Genomic DNA, 26,167 nt, shown 5'->3' with positions numbered 1-26,167 from the left:
CTTTTTCCCAACGCTGGGCAGGGCCTCGGTATCAGCCTCACTTTAACTTCAGGGTCATTAATTCCCTGATTATTGAAGGAGAAGAGAGGGTTGCAGCATCAATTCCAAAGGCACCCCCCCATGTGATCAGGCCCTGGTTGGGGTGGGGTGGGGGGCAGCCAGGGTGAGGTGAGGTGTTGCTTCAGAAGAGCAGAGGGTTGGGAGGGAGGAAGTGGGGAGCCAACTGGACTGGGGGGAAGGAAGCCAGGAGGAGGGGAGAAGAAGGCAGTCATTACTGCATACCTCTGTTGTGTTGTTATTGCAAATTAAAAGTAGCATGTTCCACTCCGCAGCTACCTTTGGGGAGGGAGGGGCACCGAGGGAGGTGGGGGATCTTATCATTGCTTCTTCAGCAGACCAGCCGTGGTGTCACCGTGTGAGGTGACATTTGAATTTACAATTCCGCTGAGAAAAGCCATTAATTCACAAATTAACATTTCTCCCTCTCCCTCTCTCTTTAACACTCTCTCCCTCTCTCACATGGATGTGCAAGCAATTGAAAAGACAAAGGAAATAGCCTTAAGGAAGAGACTTTACTGCTAGTCTGTCTGTGCTGAGATTGCTCCCCCTGCTTCCAGATAGATAAACCAATTACCTGAGCAGCTCTGCTCCTGGCCGCCCGAGATCACCTCCCTTTGTAGGCTGCCTCCATGGCTGGATTACACTCGGTGTATCTCATTAGTGTAAACCAGGCATGCCCTGGTCACCGGGCTCTCTTCCCTGCTCTCTTTCTGGAGGGGCAGCAGGAGGAGTGCTGGTGTCAGAAAAGGCAGGCAAGGAGGACGCTGGGAAAGAGGAGAGGCCGCCGCTGGCCAGCTGCCAGGCGCTGGGACTCTGGTGCTCAAGGCCCGGACCTTCGGTCCTGGAGGAGGCTGCTGGGGGGATCTGCAGGTGAGCGCTCCTTCGCAGGTTTGCATGGGTGGACATTTAGAGGCAGAGGCAGGAGCCAGAGCCTGACTCTCTGGGGCCCACAGCGCCTGTTCTCTGTGGCCTTTTGGTCCAGGGGCTGGGGGCTGGCAGAAGCAGAGAGGGATCTGAGCGCTCCCTGCATGGGAAATGCTTAGGGAAGTTTCGCTGAGTCCACATCATCTTAGTGGGACAGGATGCAGCCTGAAGGAGCTGGGAGGGGTGCAGAGGAGGGCCCAGAGGCAAGGTGAGGTTGCACTATGTTGGGTAAACAAAAGGAGGTTGCACTGATTCCTTAACCTAAACCCAGCACTTGGGAGCAGTTATGTCTGTTTGCCACTCAGTCCCTACACACACACTCCCAGCCATCCAACTCCTTTCTTAGAGAAGACCCATCCAGGAGCGTGGACCCGGGGTGCTGTGCTCTCAGACCTCTGGAGTGCGCTTGCATCGTGGGCAGGATGTCGCAGAGCCATTTTTGCTTTTACTCTCCTCCAGGCCCCGGCCAGGCACTGCATGAGGACAGTATATTGGCAGAGGGAAGCCAAGTGGAGTTTGAGTTTCTGTAAGGAAAGTACCTCTGCGGGTTATTGCTAGAATTATATTATTTCACAAACATTACATACTACCAAGCACAGGTCACAGACTCTGAACCTAAGGAGGCAGGTTCTATGAAAGTTCAGAAACAAAATCTGCATGGAGGTAGTCATCTGTCTAGACAAGCACCCAACTTTAACTGTATTAACAAAGCTCAACCTATGTTCATTTTCCAACAAATATTCAAACCCTGGCTACTGTCCACTCCAGCCCAAGAGCAAACTAAGTTTTAAAGGTCAGTATTTGCTAAGACACACAAACCCCCAAAACCCACTGCTGAACACACATTCATTGTTATGAGTATATCTTCCTAGTAACGTGGGAAATTAGACCGTTCATACCTGAGGGGGGAATTTTTCTATCTTAGTTGGATCACATATTTTAGCCTAACTCTCAGGGTAATGTTGGCTACGAGCCTGTTGAACACCAACCATGTCATTATACAGAGTTAGGTTTAAAGGTTTTATTGAGACCTTTGCCTTGCGCCCTGTGCACACTCGGACTTACTTTTTTCTGTAGAGAGATAGCAGGGTTTAGCCATGGCTGTGTGTAGCTGACATAGGTGCGTGAATTTGTAAATCCCTGCGTTTATATCAGAGACTGTAGCCGCGTCATTAACCCCCTTAGTTTCCCAGCCAGTTCATGCTGTTGTGGGTAAAGAGTTATATTTGGTTGTCTGAGGAAGGATGTTGAGATTTAGCACAAAAGAGTACATTTTTTTCGTAAAGTGCCAAAAAGTCAGAATGGATGGGTTGACCCCGCTCCCCAGGACAGGAGGTACAGACTTGCAGTGGAGGGGCTGTGTGTGACCCTCCACCACTGGAAATTGGGGTGGGAATAGCAATAACTTTCTCAGCAGAGGCCTCGGGTCCTCCCCACTCCCGCATCTGTGCGCTCCTGTGCACGTGTATGCACACCCACCGTGTCAGAACACATCTTCAACCCCTTGTCTTCCACTTGGCAACTACCTTCCAGCCCTGCAGGTAGGTGTCGTCCTCCTTCCCCCACAGGCAAGGGCTACAAGAGAGAAATCCGGGCAGGGGCCTGGAGGACCCCTCAGAAAAAGGGTCGGGGAGAAGGTAAGCTGGGGAGACCCAGGAGTGCCGCCTGCCAGAGGAATGGGTCCCAGCAGCCTCCCGACCATTGCTGGCTGCACAAGAGGGGCCCCAGAGCCCAGGGAGGGCCCCCTCCCTTGCTTGCCTTCCTCAGGGCCCCGGTGGCCGGCAGGGGGGACCCTCCCCATTCTCCCCCGTGGGGGTGGAAGGGCCAGGAGGGTTGGGGGAGGGCTGGGAGACGGATCACGAGCCTCAGAGCCGAGTAGTTGCAGCACAGCCAGTAATTCAAACCATCCTGACCCTTCGGTGAACTCAAACCTGCTGACCTTGACAGCACCAGACAAGGGAGGCCTCACAGACCTCAACCTGCATGGAGGCCTCGCCTTCTCTCCCTCCCTTCCTTGGAGCCCGTATCCCAGCCTCCAGGTGGCTCCTCATTTGGCCATCCGAGCGAAATGTCAGCATCCCTCCCTCCCTGAGGTGCCCGCCGGCCTGCCTCAAAGCACCCTTTGTGCTCATCTCCTCTGGAGGCAAGCGTGTGGACATCTCACGGGGGTCTTTCCAGGGCTGGGCTGAGGCTTCCTCCTTCAGACAAAGCTTTTACACCTTGCCCACCCGTCCTCCTGCCCAGGCTTCATCTTTTTCAAGAGCTATAGTGTGTGTGTGTGTTTGTGTGTGTGTGTGTGTGTGTGTATGTGTGTGGTGTCCGGGTGCACACAAGGGCAGGGATAAAATGTGATCGAGACAGAGCAGACAAGGGGAGGGAAGAAAAGCAGGAGGAAGGCAGCCCCAGGAACCTGCATTAAAGTAAATGCAGTTTATGAAGTTTATGCTCTCCTCCTGGGGAGAGCTGGAGTCCATCCAACAGCCTCTTGGAGCCTGCCAGACAGCTCCCGAAACAGAAAGTGCAGGCAGGAGTGCAAGCAAGCCGGTGGCAGAGGGAGAGATGCACAGACACACACACACACACACACACACGCACACACACACACACACACACACACAGAATCTCTCTGTCTCTCTGTCTCTCTCTCTCTGTCACTGGCTCACACAGATCTCCCTAGGCCCCAACAGACTGCAAAGCCTGGGATGGAGGGATGCAGAAGAGTGTTTGGTAGAAGGGACCCTGGGAGCTTCCCTTCCCTCTTACCTCCCCATCCGCATCTCCATCTCCTTTGCAGTGTGGACCACTGGGGCAACCAGCTTGTGGAAGCTGCTCTGGGAAAAGGGCAGTGCAGGTGGTCTTGAGGTCTAGGAAGGAAAAGGGACCAGAATGTGGTCTCCCAAGAACCTGCCTTTTTTCTGATGCTGGGGATCCATTTTTGTCTGGCACCTTGCTCTAGACCAATCAGATACCCCACAGCTACTGAAGACAGTCCTTCAGGAGAAATTTAAGGAGTCTCTTAAGGAAAAACAATCAGAGACAGTATTTTTTCTGGGAATTCAGAGGAACTAAATAGTTGACCAGGTTAGGATATGGGAGCTCTCAGACGGACTTATAAGCAAGGCGGAGTAACTGCCTTTCTAGACTCTTCCGCATGTGCACCAGCACTTGGGTTCATGTGTGTGTTCACTAATAATATGTAAGTGGGCCAGAATCCTTGACTTCAGACAAAAGGAGAGTGTGAAGAAAGATGACTGGAAAGGGAAATATATAGCAAAGCCTTCTCTCTGCCCAGGGCAAGGTGGCAACATCCATCTCCTGCCCCATGAAACGCCTGAGCTGGGGACGGGCAGTGGGGAGAAGCCTACCTCCCACCTTTTCCTGAGAACTCCGTGTCCCTATTCAGGTTCTTCCAGGAGCTGGGACAGAGCAGGAAAACAGAGGTAGAGTCATCTGAAGGCAGAGAGTCAAGCAGGAGAGGGTACAAGGGAAGGGGAAGGATGGCTGGAAATTGATTGTGGAGGATGCTCTGGGAAGCCAGGAGACACAAGCCATGGAGGGAGGCAGAAACTGCCCAGGGATGGCTTTTGCCCTTTCTCTCCTCTTTTCTCTCTTCCTCCCTCCTTCCTTCCCTCATTCCCCCTCCTCATCCCTCCCCTCTTCCCTCCACACATCTTTATTGGTTCCAGTAATAGCGTTGATTTGCATGTCAGGCAAAGCTTTGCTACACACACAAAAAGAAAACCCCAGCCGTGGCGGTGTGGCAGTGTCAGCTCTCGCTGTTGTTCGACAGTGTAAAATTAAATTAATAAAGCCCCCAACACAGGAAAACATAACAGGAAATTAATGGCCTTTACTGTCGCTCTGATGCAGTCATTTGCAACCCTGCTTTCCGCACCAAAGACTTCATAAATGCAAGCAGTTTCTCTAAACAAGCATACTTAGAGCGGCCTGGTATGTAATTTTTCGCCTTGCTTGTGTCCTTTGAGCTAACAAAGGCCCCTTCCCTTCTGGCTCCAGAGAGGTTTCTAACTCGTTCTGGCCCCAGCTGGAGCCCGGCACCAGGCAGAAGGCCGCAGCCCCTCCTGAGAGCCCAGACAGGAGTGAAGGAGGACTCAGGTCCCCCTCAGACAGACCCTCAGCCAGCCCTCCTTCCCCGCCAGTGGCCAGTGCGCCCAGAGCCCCAGCCTCTGCCTGCAGGCCAGCAGGAAGGCTCAGCGTATGCTCTCAGCCAGGAAGGTTGATCATCCTGGGGAATTCACCCAAACCCACCCAATGCTCACTCCTCCCCTTCCTCTGTGCAGCGGTCCTCTCTCCCCACTACCTGTTTGTTCCCCTTCCGCCATCTGTCCCTGCTCGCCGTCCTTCTACTTCCTCACGTAGGGGTCACAGCCACCACGCTGGCAGCATGTTGGCAGTAGGCGCCCATGACCCACTTTTCTACAGGTAACTGGGGGCTAACTTATTCAAAACGGGTATAGTGACAGTGTGGATGTAATTCTCTGGGGTTCTAGGTCTCCCCCATATATGCCTCTTCTCCCCTGGTTGGTTAGAAAATATGAGGGCCCTAAATGATCATTCAGGCCATCTCTCTGTCCTTGGGCTGATTTCCCATAAACCATTTCAGAGAGCTGAGGGTCTGTGGTTTTGCTTCAGTGTGTAAACAGGTGGGATATTGAGAAAACTTACACTGATCTCTCTGGGGATCTTTGTGGGCCCAAGTTCCCACTGTGTTAGGATGTGTAAGAGGAGCAAATAACCAGGTTGTGGATCTCATGGAACTTACAGTCTATGAAGAGGTAAGGCTATCCCAAACCAGACAATAAGCTGTTAACTGAACGCTGAACCATGTGGCTGAGTGTTCAGTAGAAATCCAGGGAAGTGGCTAGAAGAGCAGGCAGGAGATGGGACTTGAAGCTGGAATTGGCTGAGATTTGGAGAGGCTGTCTCCAGGGCTATCTCGCCTATGGAGGGAGGCCAGTGGCTGGGCTAAGGCTGGTGACAAGAGAGTCAGATTCTTAAAGGTCATCTGGTTTTATCTGCCACTCACATGGAACTCTCCCCTCTAGCAGTTCTGTTTGACAGGTCACAGCCCCTGCCTGGACATAGGACATAGATGGACAGTTGTCATTGTTAGCAGCACTGCCTTTATACTGAGTCAGCGTGGTGTTGAGGGAAGAGGATGGGACTTGGAATCCCGATGTCTGGATTGGGCTCCATCTCCTCTCCTTGCTTGCCTTGGGACCTTTGGCTGATTACATAATCTCTCCGAATCTGTTTCCTCATCTTTAAAATAAGATAACAACATTTGCCACATAGAGGGGTGGTAAAGATCTCCACGCAACAGCCCCTCTTTTCTCCCTCCCTCCCACCCTTCCATTCATTCCACCTGATTTACTGAGCACCTAACACCGGGCTGAGCCCTGAGTGGATTTCAGTTTCTCACATGGTGTGGTCCCTATGCTTGTGGAAGGCCCTTCACCATCCTGGTTACCCATCTCTGAATTCATTCTTGACAGTTAAAGTCCTTCTTAAATGAACACTAAACTCTAGAGACAGTCTAGCCAAAGCCGAGTACAGTAGAACGCTTGCCATTCTCCACCTGGAGATTCTGCATCCATAATGTAGTTTAAGATTACATTCGATTTTTTAGCAGCCGTGTCAGACTCAAACTCATATTGAGTTCGTGGTCAACTAAAACCTTGAGATCTTTTTCACATCAATTGCTATCAAGCCAGGTCTACCCCATTCTACACTTGTGTAATTGATTTTTTTTAAACCTAAACATAGGGCATTCCATTTATCCCTGTTGAATTTCATCTTGTTGGTTTGGGCTCTTAATTCCACCCAATTAAGATCATAAGGATGTCTTCTATGTCATCATCCAAGTAGGTTTTTTTTCTTGTTTGTCCGACATCTCCTACTCATTTTTTAAATTTATTTTTATTTATTTTACTTTATTTTTTATTTTTAATATTTGGCTGCATCGGGTCTTAGTTGCAGCACGCAGGATCTTCTTAGTTGCGCGGGGGATCTTTCATTTCCAAGCGCGGGATCTCCGTTGTGGTGTGTGGGCTTCTCTCTAGTTGTGGCACACAGACTCCAGAGCACGTGGGCTCTGTAGTTGAGGCACACGGGCTCAGTAGTTGGGACCCGCGGGCCTAGTTGCCCTGCGGCATGAGGGATCTTAGTTCCCCGACTAGGGATCGAACCCATGTCCCCTGCATTGGAAGGTGGATTCTTTACCACCAGACCACCAGGGAAGTCCCCCAAGTAGTTTTTTTAAAGAGTGATTTTCCTTTAAAATAAAGGAAAGCCACATGGCCCACCAGTGGAGACGTCCCTCCTGGGTGCTTTAGGGACCATTGAGCCCAACAGCCATCAGCCATTTCACTGTCCTTCATCTTGTCCATAAAGTTAGGAAGACTCTCTGTGAAATTCTCTGTTACCATTCACTATACCCACAGTGTTTCCTTAATCAATCAATTTTAAAAATCCAATATAAGTTGATGAGAAAATTGAATGTCTGCTATGGATAAAGCATAGCAGGACTGATCTACAAAGGTAAATAGGAAGGACACAGTCCCTGACCTCAAGAAGCTTCTAATCTAGTAGGGAGATAGATGTGCACACCATTACACAAGCAGAATGTGATAGATCTATGATCAAGGTATAAAGTGCTATGATAAATGTAAAGAAGCGGGGGGCAGTTGCTTCCCATCAGGGCAATTGAGGAAGTCTTTGTAGGGATGGCATTTGATCTAAGCACTGATAACTAGTTAATGTGCTACCACGTATTCTTGGGGAGTGCATGCAGACTCCACAGTATTACCATTTTCTTTTCTAATGCCCACACATTAACGGCATGATAATTTCTTCTAAAAGATTTCCAGACCCTAATATTAAATGTACTAGACTGTTGTTTGCATAAGCTTACCTTTCTCCCCTTTTCACGATGGCATTGGTTTTGTCACTGTGTTGCCCTTTTATTGTGACCACTCAAGGATTATCAACAAAAACTTTAGGATGCTATCTACCTCCCCCCAGCCACCACCCTGCCTCACCTGAGTTCTGATATATGAATTATCTGGGCCTGGGAGAGGTAACTCAATTGAAATGGTTAAGAGGTACCTGCCTGGCCTCCTCCTGACCTGGGCAGCTCCTCCTGGTCCCATTTTGAAGATCCTTTTCTTTGATGGAGAAGACCACGTCAAGCCAGGGGTTGAGAAGTTCCGCCTTCTCTCTCAGCATTGCATCCTTTCTTGAGCACTGAGCTTAAGCTAGCCTTCCTTTTTGTTCTTTCTCCAGACGTAGCTACCAAGGCCCTTTTTTGTTGTTTCAGCTTGTTCTGAGCTTTTGTCTTCCTGACAGGCTCCTGCTACTCTCATATCCATCCCTGGTTATGGTCCCCTCCTTCCATCTGTTGTGTGTGTCCTTTATAAGAGGGAAAAAAATAACTTTTGTCTGATAATAAGTGTAATGTATACTCATTGTAAAAATATTTGGAGGATACAGTAAATTAAAAAAAAAATCACCCATAATCTCATCACCAAGAGAATTTTGGTGATGAGATTTAGAATTTTGGCATATTCTTTACAGTCTTTTTTTCCCCTGTGTATACATAATTAAATATATATATAATTTTTATCAGAATTGGAATTATACTGTATATACAGCTTGTGTCTCGCTTTTTTCACTTAACATTATATAGGACCATTTTCACATATCATTAAATATTCTTTGAAAACATGATTTTTTAATGGCTGCATAATCTTCCACTGTTCCATGTACATGTTCTTTTAAAATCTAGGCTCATCATATTTTAAAGCTTATTCATGTGCAACAACAATGATTTCCCTTCAAGACCCTCTCTTTCCACCCTTCCCCCACTCCCACTCCTACTCCCTTTACTTTGTCAGGTTGATTATTTGAGCTTGTAGCAGCAGAATTTCATTTTTAGAGCATCCTGTCCTCATGGAATTATATTCCCTTCTAGAATCTCTTGCCACGGGATCACACAACCATTCTTTCCCTCAACACATAGCAGTTTGCTTTTCTCAAGTCAGATCCTGTGCAATGCCCCCTCCTTTTGCTACTGTCACCTCTAGACATGGGTGCTTTCTCCCCAGATCCCCAACAGTTCCCTTTTATCAGTTTTTTCTTTCTTGGTCAGAATTAAGCAGCCTGGGGTAGCGGAAAAGGGCACGAGTCTGAGAAACCTCTGTATCCTAACGATGACTAGCTGTGTGACATGGGGAAATTACCCAACCTTTCTGAGCCTCTTTTTTCTTTTTAAATCTCTAAGAGGGAACGGATTAAATTATCTCCATGACACTTTCTGGCTATAAAATGTGATAACACTGAATCCAGAGTGGCAGTGTCCTACACTGCTTCTTTTTCCTTCTAAAAGGTAAACTGCAAGGCAAGTAAAGAATGGATCAATCTTTGCTTTGGGAATTCTATGCAACAAATCAGCCAACATTTTTTGCCACCTACTATGTGTCAGGCCCTGGGCTAAGTTTACATACATGAAAAAGATGGGTCCCTGCCTTTAAAATAGTCACAGTTTAGTGAAGAAAACAAACATTAAAAAATAATGACGTAGGAATTCCCTGGCGGTCCAGTGGTTAGGACCCTGTGTTCTCACAAGCCGCGCCATGTGGCCAAAAAAATAATGATAGTGATAACTACGATACATATTGATTCTAAACTTGGCTTTGCCACTTACTGGCTGGAATAAGTACTTCGGGGTGAGTTGCAAAGCCTGTGTAGCCCTTGGTTTCTCCAGATTATGAGCTGAACTGCCCGAGGCATATTGTCTGGATTTGCTTCTGACTGCTCCATCACGTGTTAGCTCTGTAACCTCGGGAAAGTTCCTGAACCTCTTCACTTCCATTTCTTCGCCTACAAAATAAATGGGGATAATAATAGGAGCTTCCTGCTTAAGTTCTGGTGAAAATTAAACAAGTCAATATGTGTAAAATTCTTAGATGAGTGCCCTATGTATAGTAAGCACTTAACGTGAGCTGCTGTTACTGTAAGGATTGAATCAGTGGATTACGTTAGGCATAGTGTCTGGTACCATTATAGGAGCTGGATCGATTTTAGTTATTATTATTATTTCTACAACGCGGTTTGGATAGATGTCTACTGGAACACAGAGAAAAGAGAAGTGAACACTGCTGAGGTAGGAGCTAGCAACCCTCTGGTGTTCATCTGAGGAAACTCAGTCCAGAAAAGCTCGAGGGACTTGGCCAAGGTCACATAGCACGTGAGGGACAAAACTAGGATTTCAACCCAGGAGATGATACTCCTAGTTCAGTGTCACATTAGGGCCACTAGTGTAGTTAGTGTCCCCAGAGGCACATGGGTGTAGATGGGCCCAGTAAGACTGAGGTCAGGCAGGCAGGTAGCCATGCCCCTGCCTTCCACCCTATCGTGAACTCATGGAGTGTTTAGAAGCAGGGCTTGGTCAGGGTTAGCAGGTTCTCCGGGGCTGGAAGGCTGGGCAGAAGCTGGTCTTGCTCAGAGCCAAAGCTTCGGGCCAGGTTTCCAAGGACTTCTTCATGCCCTCCTCTTGAGCGTGGCTTGGGGTGACTGGCCAGGGCAGTCCCACGGATCGTCTGGTATAAGGACAGGAGACCATGGGGAATGTCATCCCACCTCCTTGGACAGACAGTGTTTGCATCAGCTTCTTCCCAGCTCATGGCTCCCCCATTTCCTCCTCCCTCCTCCTTCTGTCTCCTGCCCTTCTCTCCTCACCCCTCATGCTCCTTCCTTTTCCTTTCTCCTTCCCGCTCCCCTCTGCCCCCTCCCCTCCCCGTTTTGTTAATCCTCGCTCTTCTCCCAGTCCGGAAAGCAGCCCCATTCCTCAGCATACCCGACCTCTCTCCCCGTTCTCAATCAGATAGGAGGCCAGGGTGTCAGCCCAGACCTCGCGGTCCTGCGCCACCGTGGGGGTGGGGCTGGAGCGGCACAGGCAGGCTGCCCTGAATGACAAGCGGGGATATTGATCGCATTCTGAACTCAGCCCAGCTGATAGAAGGTAATTAATGACTCCATTTGCCTCAGCACTGAGGAGAACAATTGAGTTTGAAACTGCAACAACTGGCAGCTGGGGAGACTGGGGGCGGCCTGGGAGTGAACCCCTCAGAGGAGGAAGGTGGCGTTAGAGGAGCTAAGACAGGGAGAGGGGGCAGAGGCCACTGGTCAGACTGGGATGCAGCAAAGAGCTCCCACCCGGATCAGTGCCCTGACCCCTCCTCCTCCCCGAAGCCCCCTAGAGGCTGAGGTCCATCACCTACTGTCCCCACTTCCTCCACACATTTCTCTTTTCTTCCTATATCACTTTTTCAGGTCATTTTTGGTCTACAGGTGAAGTGAGACTGACTTTCCCTGGGATTGCTCCTTGTTAGCTGTGTGAAGCACTCACATGTTTTTCACTCTCCCTCGGCTTGTTTCTTCTTTTGTAACATTGGATTAATGGTAGCTCTTCTGCAAGTGTTATGTGGGAATTAGAGATAATGTGTAATAAAGAACCTGGAGCCTGCCTAGTACATAGTTAGTGCTCAGTACATGACAGTGATGATGATCTTTGACAGGGAAGGCAAATTTGATAGAGTGGAGAGGGCTTTGGAGTCAGATATTCCTGAGTTCAAATCCAGCCTTTGCCTACTTTCTAGTTGGATGATATTGAACAAATAACTTTGCCTCTCATCTGAAAGATAAGAATGATAGTAAATACCTCGTAAAAGTGAATGGATTTAATGAGTGTAGGTGGAAGCCCTAATATTGTCAGTTTCCCCATAGATGGGTAGATGTGTGTATTTGGGCTTGGAAAACTGCAGTTAATATAGTTCTTTGCTATACTTTAAAGGAATTTCTCTCAAATGCCTAATTCCTACTTCTTGGGGTTTGGTGGGCAGCCCCTATTCATTCCACTTTGATTTTGATGAGCCTTGGTGCTTTCTGACCAAGGAAATGGCATTATTTCATTCTCTCTATTACCATCAACCCCACCTACCTTTTGGTCAGCACACGAGAATTTCTCTTGTCCCTTGTAGGGACTGCTTTGGAGATTCAGGTACAGTGTCAACACACAAGGAAGACAGAACACTTCTGTTTTGTCCCTTGTCTCTAGCCCTCATCCCTAATACATGGTATTCAGTGCCTGTCCCCCTCCCCAAGCTGCTGAGAACTCACCGGCCAGCCCTATTCATGATTGGCCAGCAAGAGGGCTCTGGCCTGGGGTCAGAGGTGTGGGAGGTAGGGCTCTGCTCCAGGGTGGCCCAGGAATGGATGGGGAGTGACAAGGTTAAGTGAATGAGGAAATCACATCTTTTTGTTGAGGAGTAAAAGCCATTTTTATTAATGATTCTAGAAGTGGTATGTGCTTCCTGTACAAGGCCTGGATCATATAGAAAAACTTAGATGAGAAGAAAAGAATTTGCTCACGATCAGGGAGTAATCACTGTTACCCTGTGGGTGGCTCTCCTTCCAGTCAAGGTGATCTTTGGTTTTACAATTCTCTTCTTTTGCACGGAGATCAGGGCCCCACTGCTGGATCCCAGGCTCTGCACATGGGCTGGGCAGGCAGCTGCTGCTCCTCATTGGGGCTCAGGCCGCAACTGTCCACAGGCATCTTCCCTGTGCCAGGCTCCCTGGTAGAAATGCCCTTGACCTAGCCACTTACCCTCATTTATGCTGCACTTCATTTACTCTGAGCCTCAGTTTCCTCACCAGTAAAAAGGGGATTATAATCCCTAGCTACCTTGGAGAGTAGTTAAGAAGCCCAAATAACATAAGGTCTGTGAAAGCTTTTGTTAACTGCAAGCAAATATGAAGTGGTCAGAGGAGAAGACAATATGAACCTTTGTTCCCTTTGAAAGAGTAATCTACGTCAAAGTTTTAACTCAGCAGTTTGTTTAATTTAATTAATGTATTTATATCTTGCTTCATTCCGAAAAGGACTTATGGTAGCTCACTCTCCTTCAGAGATGCTACGGCTCATGCCATAGTGGACAAAGCACCTGGAATGGGCTCCAGTTCTGAGGGTCCTACTAGTCAGTTGTGTGACCTTGGACTGGTCACCTCCCCTCCCCCACCTCACCACCCACCCTGCTAGTTTTCATTACCTTAAAATGAGGAGTTTGGACCAGGTGTCCCCTCATCATTCTCGGCAGTCTGGGCTCGGCCAGCTCAGGGGCCATAGGCGGTAGCCTCAGTGTAGGGAGGGTACAAAGTAGAAAAGGGGGGATGCTGGGAGGGATGCAGTGTCCTGGGTGGGGCCAAGTGGCCCTCAACTGGGTCCCCTGGGATTGGCATCCGGGGCAGCAGAGTGAAATGATGTGGAGAGCAGGCTCTGGAGTCAAACAGACCTGAATTCAAATCCCAACTGTCATTTACCAGCTGCATGGCCTTGGATAAGCTACTTAACCTCTCTTTGCCTCAGTTTCCTTATCTTTAAAATAGGTATCACAGCACCTACCTCACAGGGTTGTTGGGAGGATTAAATGGCATGTAACAAGCTCACAGTACTGTGAGCTGCTAATGGATGGTGGCTGGGCAGGGGACAACAGAACAGGACCGAATCCTCCACATATGGGACCAACGAGCACAGGGTATCTTCCTTGCTCTGGGAAGTCTTACTAAACCTTCGCAGCCACATTTTCCAACCTCAATCTGAAAATGTGGCCTGAGAGTGGGAAAGAATACTGGAAATCAGAACTGCTCCAGAAAGTCCAGGCCATGCGGCATCATACTCCAGCCCTCCTCTTGGAGCCCTGACAAGGTAGGGGCTGGTTTTCCCATCAAGGTGAAGGCTGAGGGCCTGCTCTGTCATTTAGGAAAGGCCTTCCCTGGAACCAAGAATGAGCAGATAGACCCACTTTATCCTACTCTTTGCGAAGGGCCGTGGTGTGGTGAGTCCAACATAGGGGCCATCTCTGGGCCCACTTCTCAAGCAGCCTCTGCCAGCTGCCTTGGATGGCAGTTCTGCAGCTCCAAGGTTAAGTTTCACTCTTAACTGGCAACACGGTGTGCTCTGTCCTTGGGTAGAAGTACCATAGGTGGGCAGGAAGGTGTTGGTGAGAGTGGGAAGGGCCTCTGTGGACCAGAGTCAATGCTGTTGGAAGCTAACAAGCAGTGGGGCAGGTGAAGAAGGGGCATGAGTCTACCCAGGGGCCTGTCGTGGGTCTTCCCATATCCTCTGACAGCTAAGGATGTGTGGGACTTGCCTGACAGGTAACTGGGTGTCCTGGGATGCTAAGCCAGCCAGGTGGCTGGTCCAGAGGCCTTCTGCCAGTAGTCTGGCTTTGAATGCCACCCAGGAGAGCCTCGTTCATTCATTCATTCATTCACTCTTTCATCCATTGAGTATCAAGTCTGTACCCAGCTCCATGCCTGGCACTGGATCTACAGAGATGCACCAGTCATGGTTCCTGCCCGCAGGGAATTCCCAGCCTGGCTCCTTGGCACAAGGGGGTGGGTGCTATCTAATTACTTTCCTTGCTACTCACTCTGCAGCCCAGATCAGGAGTTGTTTCTGCCTCTTCCTCCATGTTAGCCCAGCTCTGCCAGAGAGCCCTTCGGTGCCTGGGCCTGGCAGTGTCTCATAGCCCAGCTCCATCCCTCTCCCTTGCTGCCACCGCTGAGACTCTACCTTGGGAAGCACCCGCCCACGCAGCCCTCTCTCTCCATCTCCTGAGTAGGTCCCTGCAAGTGGGTGGTACTGACAACAGCTTCGTTTTCTCTTCCTTTTCAATTCTCTTCTTCCATGTTCTTTTTTCTTTTTTGCTCTTCCTCTACTCTCTTCTTCTTTCCTCCTCCAACCTCTACCCTCCAACCCCACCCCCGTCCAGGCCCCAGGCTACCGTCCTCACTGGATACACAGGCTTCCGGGAAAGCAGAACCAGCTGGGTTATTCCTGTAACAAGGGCCCTCAGCCCAGCCTGTGCTTCCTGAGGCGTCTGGTGTAGGAAGCTTCTTCCCTTTCTTCCTCTCTCCCTTTCTGCCCTGCCTCTGCCTCTGGGCTTCCTTCTTCCCTGAGCTTCTCCTCCTTTGACCTCTGAGCCCAGGCTTCTCCCGGCCTCCTTCCCTCACTCCCTTCCCGCCCTTCCTCCTTGCCTTCACTCCTCCCTTCCTTCTCTAGCTGAGGGAAGGGCACCACCCTGGCCTCTGGGGAGAGCCTGGGAGAGCCTGTGGGCCCTCTGGCTGATTTGGGGGACACTGCCTCCCTGTCCCCCACCAGTAATGCCACTGCCGTCTCCCTGCCCCTGTGGCTGTCCTCCCTGTTCCCCAGAACTTTCTTTGTGCTCCTTCACCATTCATCATGACTGCTGCCTTTCCCACCTCCCTATCACCTTCCTTCTCCTTTGAGGAGTTTCCTCAAGCCTCCTGCAGCCTCCCTTGGCGATTCTCTCCTGCTTGCATCAGACTAGTTTGCTTTTCTGCTCCTCTAGCACCTTCTGTCTCTTCCTTGCCCCACCCCCCTTCCCTCTCCTCTTCCTCCCTTTCCCCGGACCCTCGGCCACCTCTTCCAGTAGCAGCCATCCTTTTGCCTTTCCTTCCTCCCTCCCCCTTTCCATCGCTGCCTCTGTAACCTGTTTTATCACCAGGGCCTGAGTATACAAAAAATAAATAAATAAATAAAAAGGTCAGTGAGTGGAGGGAGCAGCAATAACCCCTAAAACAGTACTATCAGTGGAACATGATTGATCAATTGAATTCCATAGCGGCTGAAAAATGTGGGATTAAGTAGTGTATTATACGCACAATGAGTTGAGGCATGATGTTCATTTCAAGTTCATTTCGCCGGCCTCTGCCACCAGATCAGGCAATCAATAGGGGCAGCAGATATCATATATCACCTCTCTGCGGGCTGCGGAGAGAGCACCATAATCTCTCGCAAATTTAGAGTGACAGATTTGTCAAGAGCTGAAGAGCCCCTGAATAAATGAAGGAAAAGAGACTCCTCCAGCCAGTGACCTGAGGACAAAGCTTCAGTTCAGCCCCTACACACACACACACACACACACACACACACACACACACACGCGTGCGGGCTGGGCCAAGCCACACACAGGCATATACACAAATTTACACAGAAGCATAGTATGAGTCTCGCCACACATATGCACACACCCATGCACATAACATGTGAGCCCATGTTCGCAGACAAATGCACTTTACTTGCCAGGACTCACTGGTGACACTGCAGTAACCACACACAAAGACACTCGCTGTCTCCCTCTGCTCTGACAGAAGTGCTTCCCAAAAAGGTAGGAGGACTCCAGCAAGAGAGAATTAGACACAATAAAACATGCAAGTAGCCCCAAGGGGTAGCATTAAGATGATGGCAGATCCTTGAGAGAGAAGCAGGCACAGAAGAAACACGGGGGCACGTGGGCTCACACTCCCCATGCAGTCACACACGTACACACGCACCTTTTCAGAAAGGTTCCTGGACTGTCACTTACACATTCCCAGACGCTTATCTATCTGGATGCTTATTCGTGTAGAAATGCATATATACAGAAAATACACAAAAGGGAAAAATAAATATGTCCCACCCTAACTCATATAGAGAGATGCATACATTGCCTCTAAGACAGAAAATCATTCCAGAAGCTTACACAGAAAAAAACACAACAACCAAGTTTTGTGGCCTTAGGAACATAGGGAACATAGAAATATCATCAAGGCTGTCCCTGTGTCTGTCTGTCCACCTCAGACACGATCCTGGTCTCCATTCTCTCTCTCTCTCTCTCTCTCTCTCTCTCTCTATCTCTGTCTCTGTCTCACACACACACACACACACACACACACACAAATACCCTTTCTTTGCTCTCCCACCCCCTCCAGGATCGAGTGAAGACAGGAAGTCCCATTAGGAAAGCAGACCCCCTTGCTCCATCTGGGAGGCCAGCAAGAGAGGATGGCTGCAGGTTGAGGTTAATCAATACGTAATATTTTCTATGCTCTCCTGAATGATACTGTACGGTGTTACTGTATATAATGCAATATTGATTATATCATATCGTATAATCACCTATAAACTGATATATGTAACAGTCCCAGAGGAACACCCTGGGGCCTACAGCATGGGCTGGCCCCAGGCCCAAGGCTCCCCAGCTGGTCTTGGGCTAGGGAAGCCAAGGAGTGGCCAAGCTGTGGCTGGGAGGACCCAGCTTTGAGCCCGGGAAGTTGCAGGGTGTGGGGTCAGGGAGTGTAGGCACAGCAGGTACTTGGCCCGCTGTGAACTCTGAAAACCCCAGTGGACCAGGATAGAGGGCAGGTCCAGGGAGGGAAGGGTAGCAGAGTGGTGGGAGGCCTGGGGAGAGCAGTACACAGACAGGACTGGCCTACAGCCCCAGGGAGCGGGCACTTCGTGGCTGCACCGTGGTTTTTCATACATGGGACGAGTCTCAGCTTCCTGTAGAGACTGCAGGAGGAGCCAGGCGGCCAAGGAGCTGGCCTCTGGCGGAGCCTCGCCAGAGTCCAGGTCAGGGACAAGCTGAGGAGGGTGGCCTGGGCACAGCAGCGTCTACAGGGACCCAGTCTTCAGTCTCTGCCCAAGTTGCATTTCATGACTCACGTGCCACTTGCTGTCTGCTCCAGTCTCAGGCCTGGCACGACGCAAGCTGGGCCTCAGCTGGGCCCTGAGTCCCTCGTCCCTCAGTGGTGAAGTTAATTACTTCACCCAGTCTCCATGTTACACTCAGCCTCGGAGATTTGATGATTTTCCACCCTTGGGGTCAGTGGAACTGAAATTCATCTCAGAGCCGAGTTCAATTCTCCACAGGCTGGGTAATGCTGGCCCAAGACACCCAGCTCCTTCCCCAGGCCAATCCAGGCCAAGGGGGGGGACAGAAGGGGCTCAGGGGAGATGTGCCCTGGGGAGATGGCCCCTGGGAATCCCTCTGGCTCCACCGCCTCTGCCTAGTCCTTCCCACGCCCCCGAGTTGAGACAGCTTCCCTTCCTCTTCCCAGGACATTCAGGGGCTCTGGCTATCTCAGCCAGGTCTCTGAGGCATGGCCAGCCCCTCCCAGCCTGAAAACTGGGGAAAAGGGGTCCCAGCAGGGGTGCAAAGCCCTGGGGGCCGAGCCAGGTGCCCGTCACCTTTGCCCACTGTGTGCCTCTGCTGACCTGCACTCATGCCCCGAGTGTCCCTGTGTCCTCCAGATGTGTCTGAGGGCTCAGTCCCCAATGGAGATTCCCAGAGTGGCGTGGACAGTTTGCGGAAGCACTTGCGAGCTGACACCTTCACCCAGCAGCAGCTAGAAGCTTTGGATCGGGTCTTTGAGCGTCCTTCCTACCCTGACGTCTTCCAGGCATCAGAGCACATCAAATCAGAGCAGGTGAGGAAGAAGCTTTCTGCTTGCAGAAGTGGAAAGGGACTGGGCAGAGCAAGGCCTCTGGAGGACGTGCACACGTGGGTCAGCCTCACGCACACCCAGCGTCGTGTGTGCTGCCTTTGGGTGCGCTGTGTGAACACGCTCACACAGGGACATCATAGCAGAGCTAAGAAAATCGTCATAGTATATGGTAGTTAGAAAGGGTGAGTTTTGGGCGCGAGTATGGCTGTAGGTAAATCTTAATCCCATTTCAGTTTCAGTTCTATCCTGTTTCCCCGTCTGTAGAATGAAGGGCTTGGACAGATGAACTGACAGGTCGTTTCCAGCCCTGCCATTCTGTGCTTCTGGCACAGAGTACTCAGGAACGTCCCTTGCCTAAATGCCCCTAGGGTCCTACAGAAAGTCTGAGTAAGCCTGGGGCGTCAGGAGGTGAGCCCGCTGTGCCTGCCTCCTGACAGCCTACCCCTCAGACCCAATACTTCCCACAGATGAAGAGCAACCCAGAACACACAGCATGGGATGCAGCCCACAACACACCAGCACATCACACAGCATAGAAACACATGTCCTAACTGCTCCCATTCACCTGTGTGCACGTGTTCACAGACCACCGCCACCCACCTGCTTGCTGCCCACCCGCCGCCCAGCCCACAGGACTCACAGCACAGCCCTTCAGCCAGTAGGTGTGCACGCCCCACAGACCACCAGCTCAGCGCACTTCCACACCTGCCTCCACGCACACACCAGGACAGCCCCCTGTGTACACACGCCGACGCGTGAGCACACACCCATCCCCCCACACTAAAGCCCAGGCCAGGCCCACGGCCTCAGCACAGCACAGCCTGCCACGTGTGCCCATTCGGGCACACACCCACACGCACCAGCGCAACTGCACAGACTGCACAGCGCAGTTCCACTCTCGGACTCCAACAGCTCCCAGCCATTCGCCTTTCTCCCCGCCTGTCCTTTTATCCCGTAAGCTGTTTGTCTTCATAAAACAAAAATCAAAAGTCTTTTTAAGGTGCCCTGAGCCATAAACCAACAAAGGAGGAGCTGGCGGAGGCGGGCGGCTTGGTGCACCCTCCCCGAGTCCCCGGCTGTATTACAATGAATAACCTTTATTTACTTTCATTAGACTATTAAACACCAGCACAGTCATTTTTCCCCCTGAAACTCGGAGCAGGGCCCATAAAGCAAATCCGAAGCCTAATTGAGTTCATTTTAATTTCTCTCCGATCACAGCGAATTACTCTGGTGATAAATCAGGGGGCAGCTTCACCCCCAGTAGAAGGCCTAATTTGCAGCTAATTACAAAACTGATTTCTACAGGAAGATCAATACGAGAAGGAATTGGAAATGACGAGGCAATCCTGTCCAGCCAGGGAGGGGAGGGGGCCCTCTGGGGGGGCCAGGAAGCGGAAGGGAAAAAAAACGGACCCGAAAGAGCAGAAAATCAGTTTTAATTTAACGTAATATTAATCAGAGCAACTTTTCCTGCTTCGTGTGGGCTCCTGGTCAGCCCAGCTCTGGGGTCTGGCTTGGCGGTGGCTGCAATAAAAAGGCAATTACCCGAGTGTTTCAGGCAGGACACCCTTTCAGAGTCAATGACTGGCCCCCTCCCACCCTTCTGTTAGCCATGTGGACTCTCCCCCTCCCCAATTTCATACCCCAGTGCACAGGCAGAGAGCGAGGGGCCCGTGAGGCAGTCTTTGTTTGTTTTTTAAAAAGGGGCTCCAGCACCCGGTCAGCCAGCCCAGCAGTGCCAGCCTCGAGGCCCCACTAGGCCCTTCCCCCAGCTACTGCCTCTGCCATCATGTCAGGGTTCGCCCCTCCTCCCCAAGACTCCCTACCCCTGGGGGACCTTAAAACACCGCTTGCCTCTCAGCAGGGGGATTCCCACTGCTAAACCCCGCCTTTGGGGCTTCTTAGACAAGAGATGCTACAGAGATGTAAAGGGTGCTGGGGTGCCCACCGAGAATGTACAGGCTGTACCTCAGCTTCCCAGAGTCAGGTCTGCCCCCACCCACGCACAACTCTCCATCATCCATCGAGCCCGCCCCTCCCACACTCCCCGCCCTCTGCCTGGCCATCTCCTTCCACCCCATCTGGGAGGGCTCCCCGTTCCTCCTCCCCATCTGCACACCAAGCCCTCTCTCCGCATGTGTACGTCAATAGTGAGCTGTCTCTTTTCTCTCTCCTCCCAGGGGAACGAGTACTCCCTCCCAGCACTGACCCCTGGGCTTGATGAAGTCAAGTCGAGTCTATCTGCATCCACCAACCCCGAGCTGGGCAGCAACGTGTCGGGCACGCAGACATACCCTGTTGTGACCGGTAAGGGGGCTTCCAGGAGGGTGGGAAACTGCTTTCAGTGGGGGGCACCTCAGCCCATGCCATCTGGGGCCCAGCGTGACAAGCGGGCTCCCTGCCATGATCTCTGTAGAGAGAGTGAGTCTCCAGAAACCAGGGTGCTTCCTGAACAGATGTGTGCAGATGTGGGAGAAAAAACCGTGGTCAGGGTCTCTGTACGCTCCAGCCTGGAAATGTCAAAGCCAGGAAGGGCTAGGGTTGGTTCTTTCTGCCCATCCTGTTGCCTCTTCCTTTGCCTTTTTTCTTGCCTCCACCAAGGTGGCCGGAATTATGAGCCTCTTGTTAGGATGTGTGCAGGAGAATGAGGGCAAATAGGCCGGGCTGGCAAGAGTGGAGCATGAGTGCCCAGTGTCGAGTCTCCACACTCCTGTGTCCCCGAGGCCCCTGGGGGACCTGCTTTCCTCTCCTCTGGGCAGCCTGGTGTGCCAAAGCTGTGGCTTTGGGCTTCAAAGCGTGGCATCTGGCCATGTGGTTATAGGTAAGCTCAATTATTTCAGCCTTTCTCCAGCTTCCCAGAGAAATCACTAAGACCAAGGCTTGATTTCAAGGCCAGGCAGGGTCCAGCCTGTCCCTCAGTCAAAAGGCAGGGGGAGGGGGCACCCAATCCAGGTGCTGGCATGGATGAGGGAGGAGCAGCGGAGGCAGCTAGAGGGGAAGAAGGCTGAGGTGCAGTGCAGTGTAGAGCCCAGCTGATGAGGCTCCAGGCCCCAGAGCTGAGGGCTGTGGAAGGCGGCTGGCACTGCAGAAGGGTTTCCGGGCCAGGAAAGTGCCCAAGTGGGAGAGACACACATTGAGGTGTTATTAAAATTCACCTAATTATTCTGGAGACACTAAAGCCAATGTGCCGTTTGTTCCTTGGGAGAAAGAATGATTGAGAAGGGTCTTGGTGGTGATTGGGAGACACTGAGGCGTTACCTGCCGACAAGGCGAGCGGAGGCGGCCTGGGGACCTGGCAGCAGCCAGCGTCACCAAAGACAGGGAGCGGGCATGGCCCCACTGGAGGACAGCGCACTGGTTCTGACTTGGAGCTGTTCTGAGCACGGCTCAGGTCTGAGATGGGCTGCGAGTGGCCACCTGGCCTCCACCTGGGGGGCTTGGGAGAGCCCTGTTGTTAGCTTTCCCAGATTCTCCCTAAGGGATGTCCTGGTACAGCTGTTTCCGGCCTGGACAGAGTCGAGCTCTTTGGCTAGGCAATCAGAGGTTGAGTTCTGGAAGTGTCGGAGACCTAGATGGGCTTTTGGGAGTGACAGCATAAGCTGGGTCAGGATACAGCCTATGATCAACTGGCCCTCGGCAAGAACCCTCCATAGCCCGGTTCGGAAGCTCTCTGAGCTGTGGGTGTTCTGACCCAAGAAAGAGTGATGGTCCAGGCCAGGCCATGTTTCTCCTGATCTGCTGAGAGTCACACTGGTCACCTCCCAAAAGTGGCCCACCCCAGGCAGCAGCAAAACAGAGCCCAGGAGACTTTTCTCTAACCCCAACTGTGCTTCCCTGGGCCCAGGGCCACAGTCTAGAAGGCAGAGGCTTCCTGGGGTGGAGAGAAGGATCTTTGTGGTAGGGTTCCTGCAGCAGGAGAACTCAGGCTGGTGCAGAAAAGTGCCTCCACCTTGAGCATCCCCCGCCCGCCTCCCCCCCATGGCCCTGGAACGGTCCCAGCTCAGCCTGGGAACATCTCTGGCTGATCCATCTGGATCCAAGTGTGAGAAAAGTTCATTTCAGACCCAGCTTGACATTCCCAGGTGGCAAGTTAGCACTAACATCTCAATCTGTATGCGACATTTCAATCAAGCCAGGAGTAACAAAAGCAGAGCCATTAACATTCGGAGCTGTTCACCAGTGGTAATGACAGGGAAACTTGCTCAGAAACTGGAAATTACCAAAAAGAGAGAAGTGTGTGGAGAAGTGGGGGAGGGGTGGGGGGAGGGGGGAGGGGGGAGGGAATGATTTTTCTACGCTTAGGCCAAGATCCAATGTTTGGATTAATGGTGCCATTACCCGAGAAAGGGCTACAGATTATGCTCATTCTTAAAATGTTTTTGCTGGCAATTAAATGGCTGCAGTTATTGATCTTTGTTGATTTTACGTCCTCCTAATTTGCATAATCTATTAAAGATGAATGATTCATGATGTGTTTATTATGGGGATGAACAGAATTTGCTGGAGGTACTGTCAGGGTGAGAAACAGGGCAGTGCCCAGAGGCTTCATGGATCATCTCAGGAATGGGTCCAGCACATTAGCCTTCGGGCCAGGAGTTTGCGGGTAGTGGTGAGCAGTGATGTAGAGAGCAGACCAGAGAGGTGGATTTCAGGTGAGATTTTCTAGAAAGATGTTGGCACCTAGAACTGGGCTCCAAGAATAGCTGGGATATGGGAGGGGCTTTTGGTGTATTTGTAAAAATTGCCCTCCAAGATTCTTTAAGAGCTTATTTGGTTGGAGAGTATGAAGGGCTTTGGTGGAGGAGGAAAAGGGGAGGCACTTTCTGGCAGGTGATTCTGGCCAGGTATGTGCTACGGGTGAGAGAGCAGGAGGGCATCCTGTGGCCACAGCCTGGCTTGAGTGTGCCAAGATGTTCAAGGAGCCCTCTTCATCCCCTACATCCTAAACCCCCAGCTCATCTTCTTCCCCAGGGACAGGCAGCTGAGGCTGCAAACCTTTGGGAATGAGTCCTGAGGAAACCAGCCCAGGAAGCCCTAGCTCAACCTGACCTTATTGATATTCCTGCCACCTCCTGGCACTGGAGGCTGATTTCAAACTTCACCAGCCACTTGATACAGCTGTTCCACAAGGTCAGGACTGAGAGGAGAGAGGAGCCTGGACTATTGTGTAGAGGGGAGAGTGGGGCCCAGTGGGCCAGGACACAGCTAATCACTTTGCAGGCAAGGGTGGCTGCCAGAGGCCGGGGCTCGGCCCAAAAGCCTCCCCTCCCCACCTTCTCTCACGGAACCAAGGAGAGAGACTCATTTTTCTGAGTAGTGTTTGCAAGTTCTGCCGAGATTTTAATTTCACTGCATCACAACTCAGCAAGCTGCCAAGTCAAGCTGGTTATTTAAATTTATCACCCACTTTCCCTTCCGCCGCTGGGCTGCTCTAGCTCAGCAGCGTCTCTTCTCTCCAGCCCACTGCTCTAGGCTGCTGGTCTGGAACGGAGCCGAGTCTCTCCTAAGTGATAAGGAAAAAGGGACCAACTAGATGAGAGAGTGGGTGGGGGCACTCTGGCCCCAGGCTTCCTCAGGTTGTCTGGCTGTGGCTGGTACCTTCTACCTCCTTCTTACCCTTCCAAAGGACCCCACAGTGGGCTGCCATTAACCCCTCAGCGGTCCCGCAGGCCTCTGGGTCAGGGCCTCTTCAGTGAGGACTCTGACTCCAACTGTGTGCTGGTGCCTTCAAGTCGCCTGTCACTGGTAGAAAAGAGCCCCCCCTTCCTCATAGCCTCTTCACCTTGACTCCTCCCTTCCTGTGCCTGGCCAGCTCTGCAGCCATAGAGGGGACCTTGGCAGTGATGTTGATCTGGGAGAGTAAGATGAATACTAGTTTCAGGAGTCCCAAAGTCACTTGGAGATGCTTCTGAGAATTCTGAGAGTCCCTTCACCTGGCGAAAATCCACCCTGATAATGAGAGCGGGTTCCCTGCCCTGGAGCCCAAATGGAACGAGACAGTGCTGGAGGAAGTCGGGGATGGTACAGTGGTTCTCCATGCTCACTCTAGAAGCCGAGGGATGCACCAGGCCCCAGAGCTGCTGCACCAAGTGAGCAGGCTTCACTGGCGTCTGGTGAGGCTCACTGCCGAGCACTGGGAGAGCTTTGTGCAAGTGTAGTCCTCGCCATCCTCATTTTAGTCCCGGAGGGGTTATAGAGGAATGAGATTGATATCTAGAAACAAGGCAGGCTAAACTCACCAAAACACAGCTGGATAAATGTAACAATGAGAATTCTACCACACAACCAAACCTCACCATCTTGTGCAAGAAATAGAGGGAGACCCAAAGCCAGAGCAGATTGCGAGGCTGCTGGCATCACACTGGAGGCAGACCCTAATCGGGGGAGGCTGGGGTTGTAACACACCAGACAGAAAAGATGACCTTGGGCCCCAAAGAAGCAGGAAACTAGAAGTCAGCATTCCCCTGAGTAAAGCCAGGGATGGAGCAGGACAACGCTATCTATGCATGGGAAACACACAAACTCATCCCAGGTGCTCAGGAAAGCAAGGGAGGGAAAATAACGTCTCCATGAGAAATGGAGACCCCCCCAAGCCTGACCCTGAGTCCAAATTTATACCATGAGGATGTGGCAGGAACCCCCAGCTAAGAACTTACATAAAAATGTGTCTAGGATAGTAACCCACTCAGAAACCCCAGCAGGAACAAGGGCAAACCTTCCTTGCAGAGACATTCTACAATCCAGGGCACATGGGACTCCCACAGAAGAAAAAAAAAAACAACCCATCACTAAAGATGAGCTCACTATAAAAAATTACACACCTCATATGAATACAAACTATCATGAGGGGGAGTTAGCAGAAGCAATATACAGGACAGATAATACCCCTAAGAACTAGAGATAATAGAACAATCCAAAAACAACTATAGTGTAAGCATGTTTAACATTCTAAAAAAGATAAAAAAGAAGTATGTTTTGTGTTAATCACAGATCTTGATCCCACATCCCCCTCCCCACCACTGCTCAGCAAATTGTCAGATAATGGAGATCTTAAAGGGCAAAGAAGGCACCTATAGCGCATTGTTTTGTGACTCGGAGGCGTGGAAAGAGAGGAGCCCCAGGCAGCCCTGAAAGTAGAGCCTCTCCCCTGCTTATCCAAGTTCCCAGACTGCTAAGTCTCAGCAGAGAGTCTTCCCTTTTCTTTGGAAAAATGTCTGAACATTGGAGCACTGTAACAGGGACGGTCCATTCCTCCCTCACGGGGGGAAAAAAAAAAAGCCTTGTCAGCTTCCCCATCCTGGTGGGGAGAAGGTGGTTTTATTCAAGAGCTTGGGAGAAACTTCTCTTGATGCCCGGAGACTGCAGCTCTGCTGGAATCTGTAGCTAAGATCCGGGAGGAGATGTGGATGCGTCCTAAGAGGAGAGTGTCCACGGTGGGGAGAGAGAGCAGAAGATGGGGGTCTCCTGGAAGTTGGCAAATTTGAGCAGAGGTGGAGGAGGCCAGTAAGACAAAGTTCAAAGAAAAGCAGGGGCTGGCCCCCGGGGCCTAGAGAGAGTAGTATGGGCTCGGCTTCTGAGAAAGGGCTGCAGACTCTTAGAAGTTCAGACTCCTTACCCACATCTAGGATGGTTAGTGAAGTGGCCTTTTAGCAGACAGAGGTGTGGACCCTGGGAAACCCTCCTCCTCCTGCTCTAGGAGTCCTGAGGACCTCTAGGAAGTGCCTCTTTCCTGTAGTTAACAACCCCCTTCCAATGCACTGCATTTCCCTCCATAAAACAAACAGCTTAGCCCTTGGCCAGCCTCTTG

At 51.1% G+C, this 26,167-nt stretch overlaps 1 protein-coding gene across 1 annotated transcript in view; it reads left to right on the top strand.

The window, feature by feature from the left end:
- The window catches only part of PAX2 (paired box 2), a 74,846-nt gene that overhangs the window by 36,342 nt on the left and 12,337 nt on the right, over positions 1 to 26,167 (top strand). Inside the window, 2 exon segments of the mRNA XM_067708879.1 lie at positions 18,164 to 18,339; positions 20,541 to 20,667. Of these exon segments, the coding sequence (XP_067564980.1) occupies positions 18,164 to 18,339; positions 20,541 to 20,667 (303 nt within the window).

This window comes from Pseudorca crassidens, chromosome 16 (genome assembly GCF_039906515.1).
Source record: "Pseudorca crassidens isolate mPseCra1 chromosome 16, mPseCra1.hap1, whole genome shotgun sequence".
NCBI lineage: Eukaryota > Metazoa > Chordata > Mammalia > Artiodactyla > Delphinidae > Pseudorca > Pseudorca crassidens.
The sequence above is the reverse complement of the archived record's forward strand: the minus strand, read 5'-3'. Positions and strand labels throughout refer to the sequence as shown.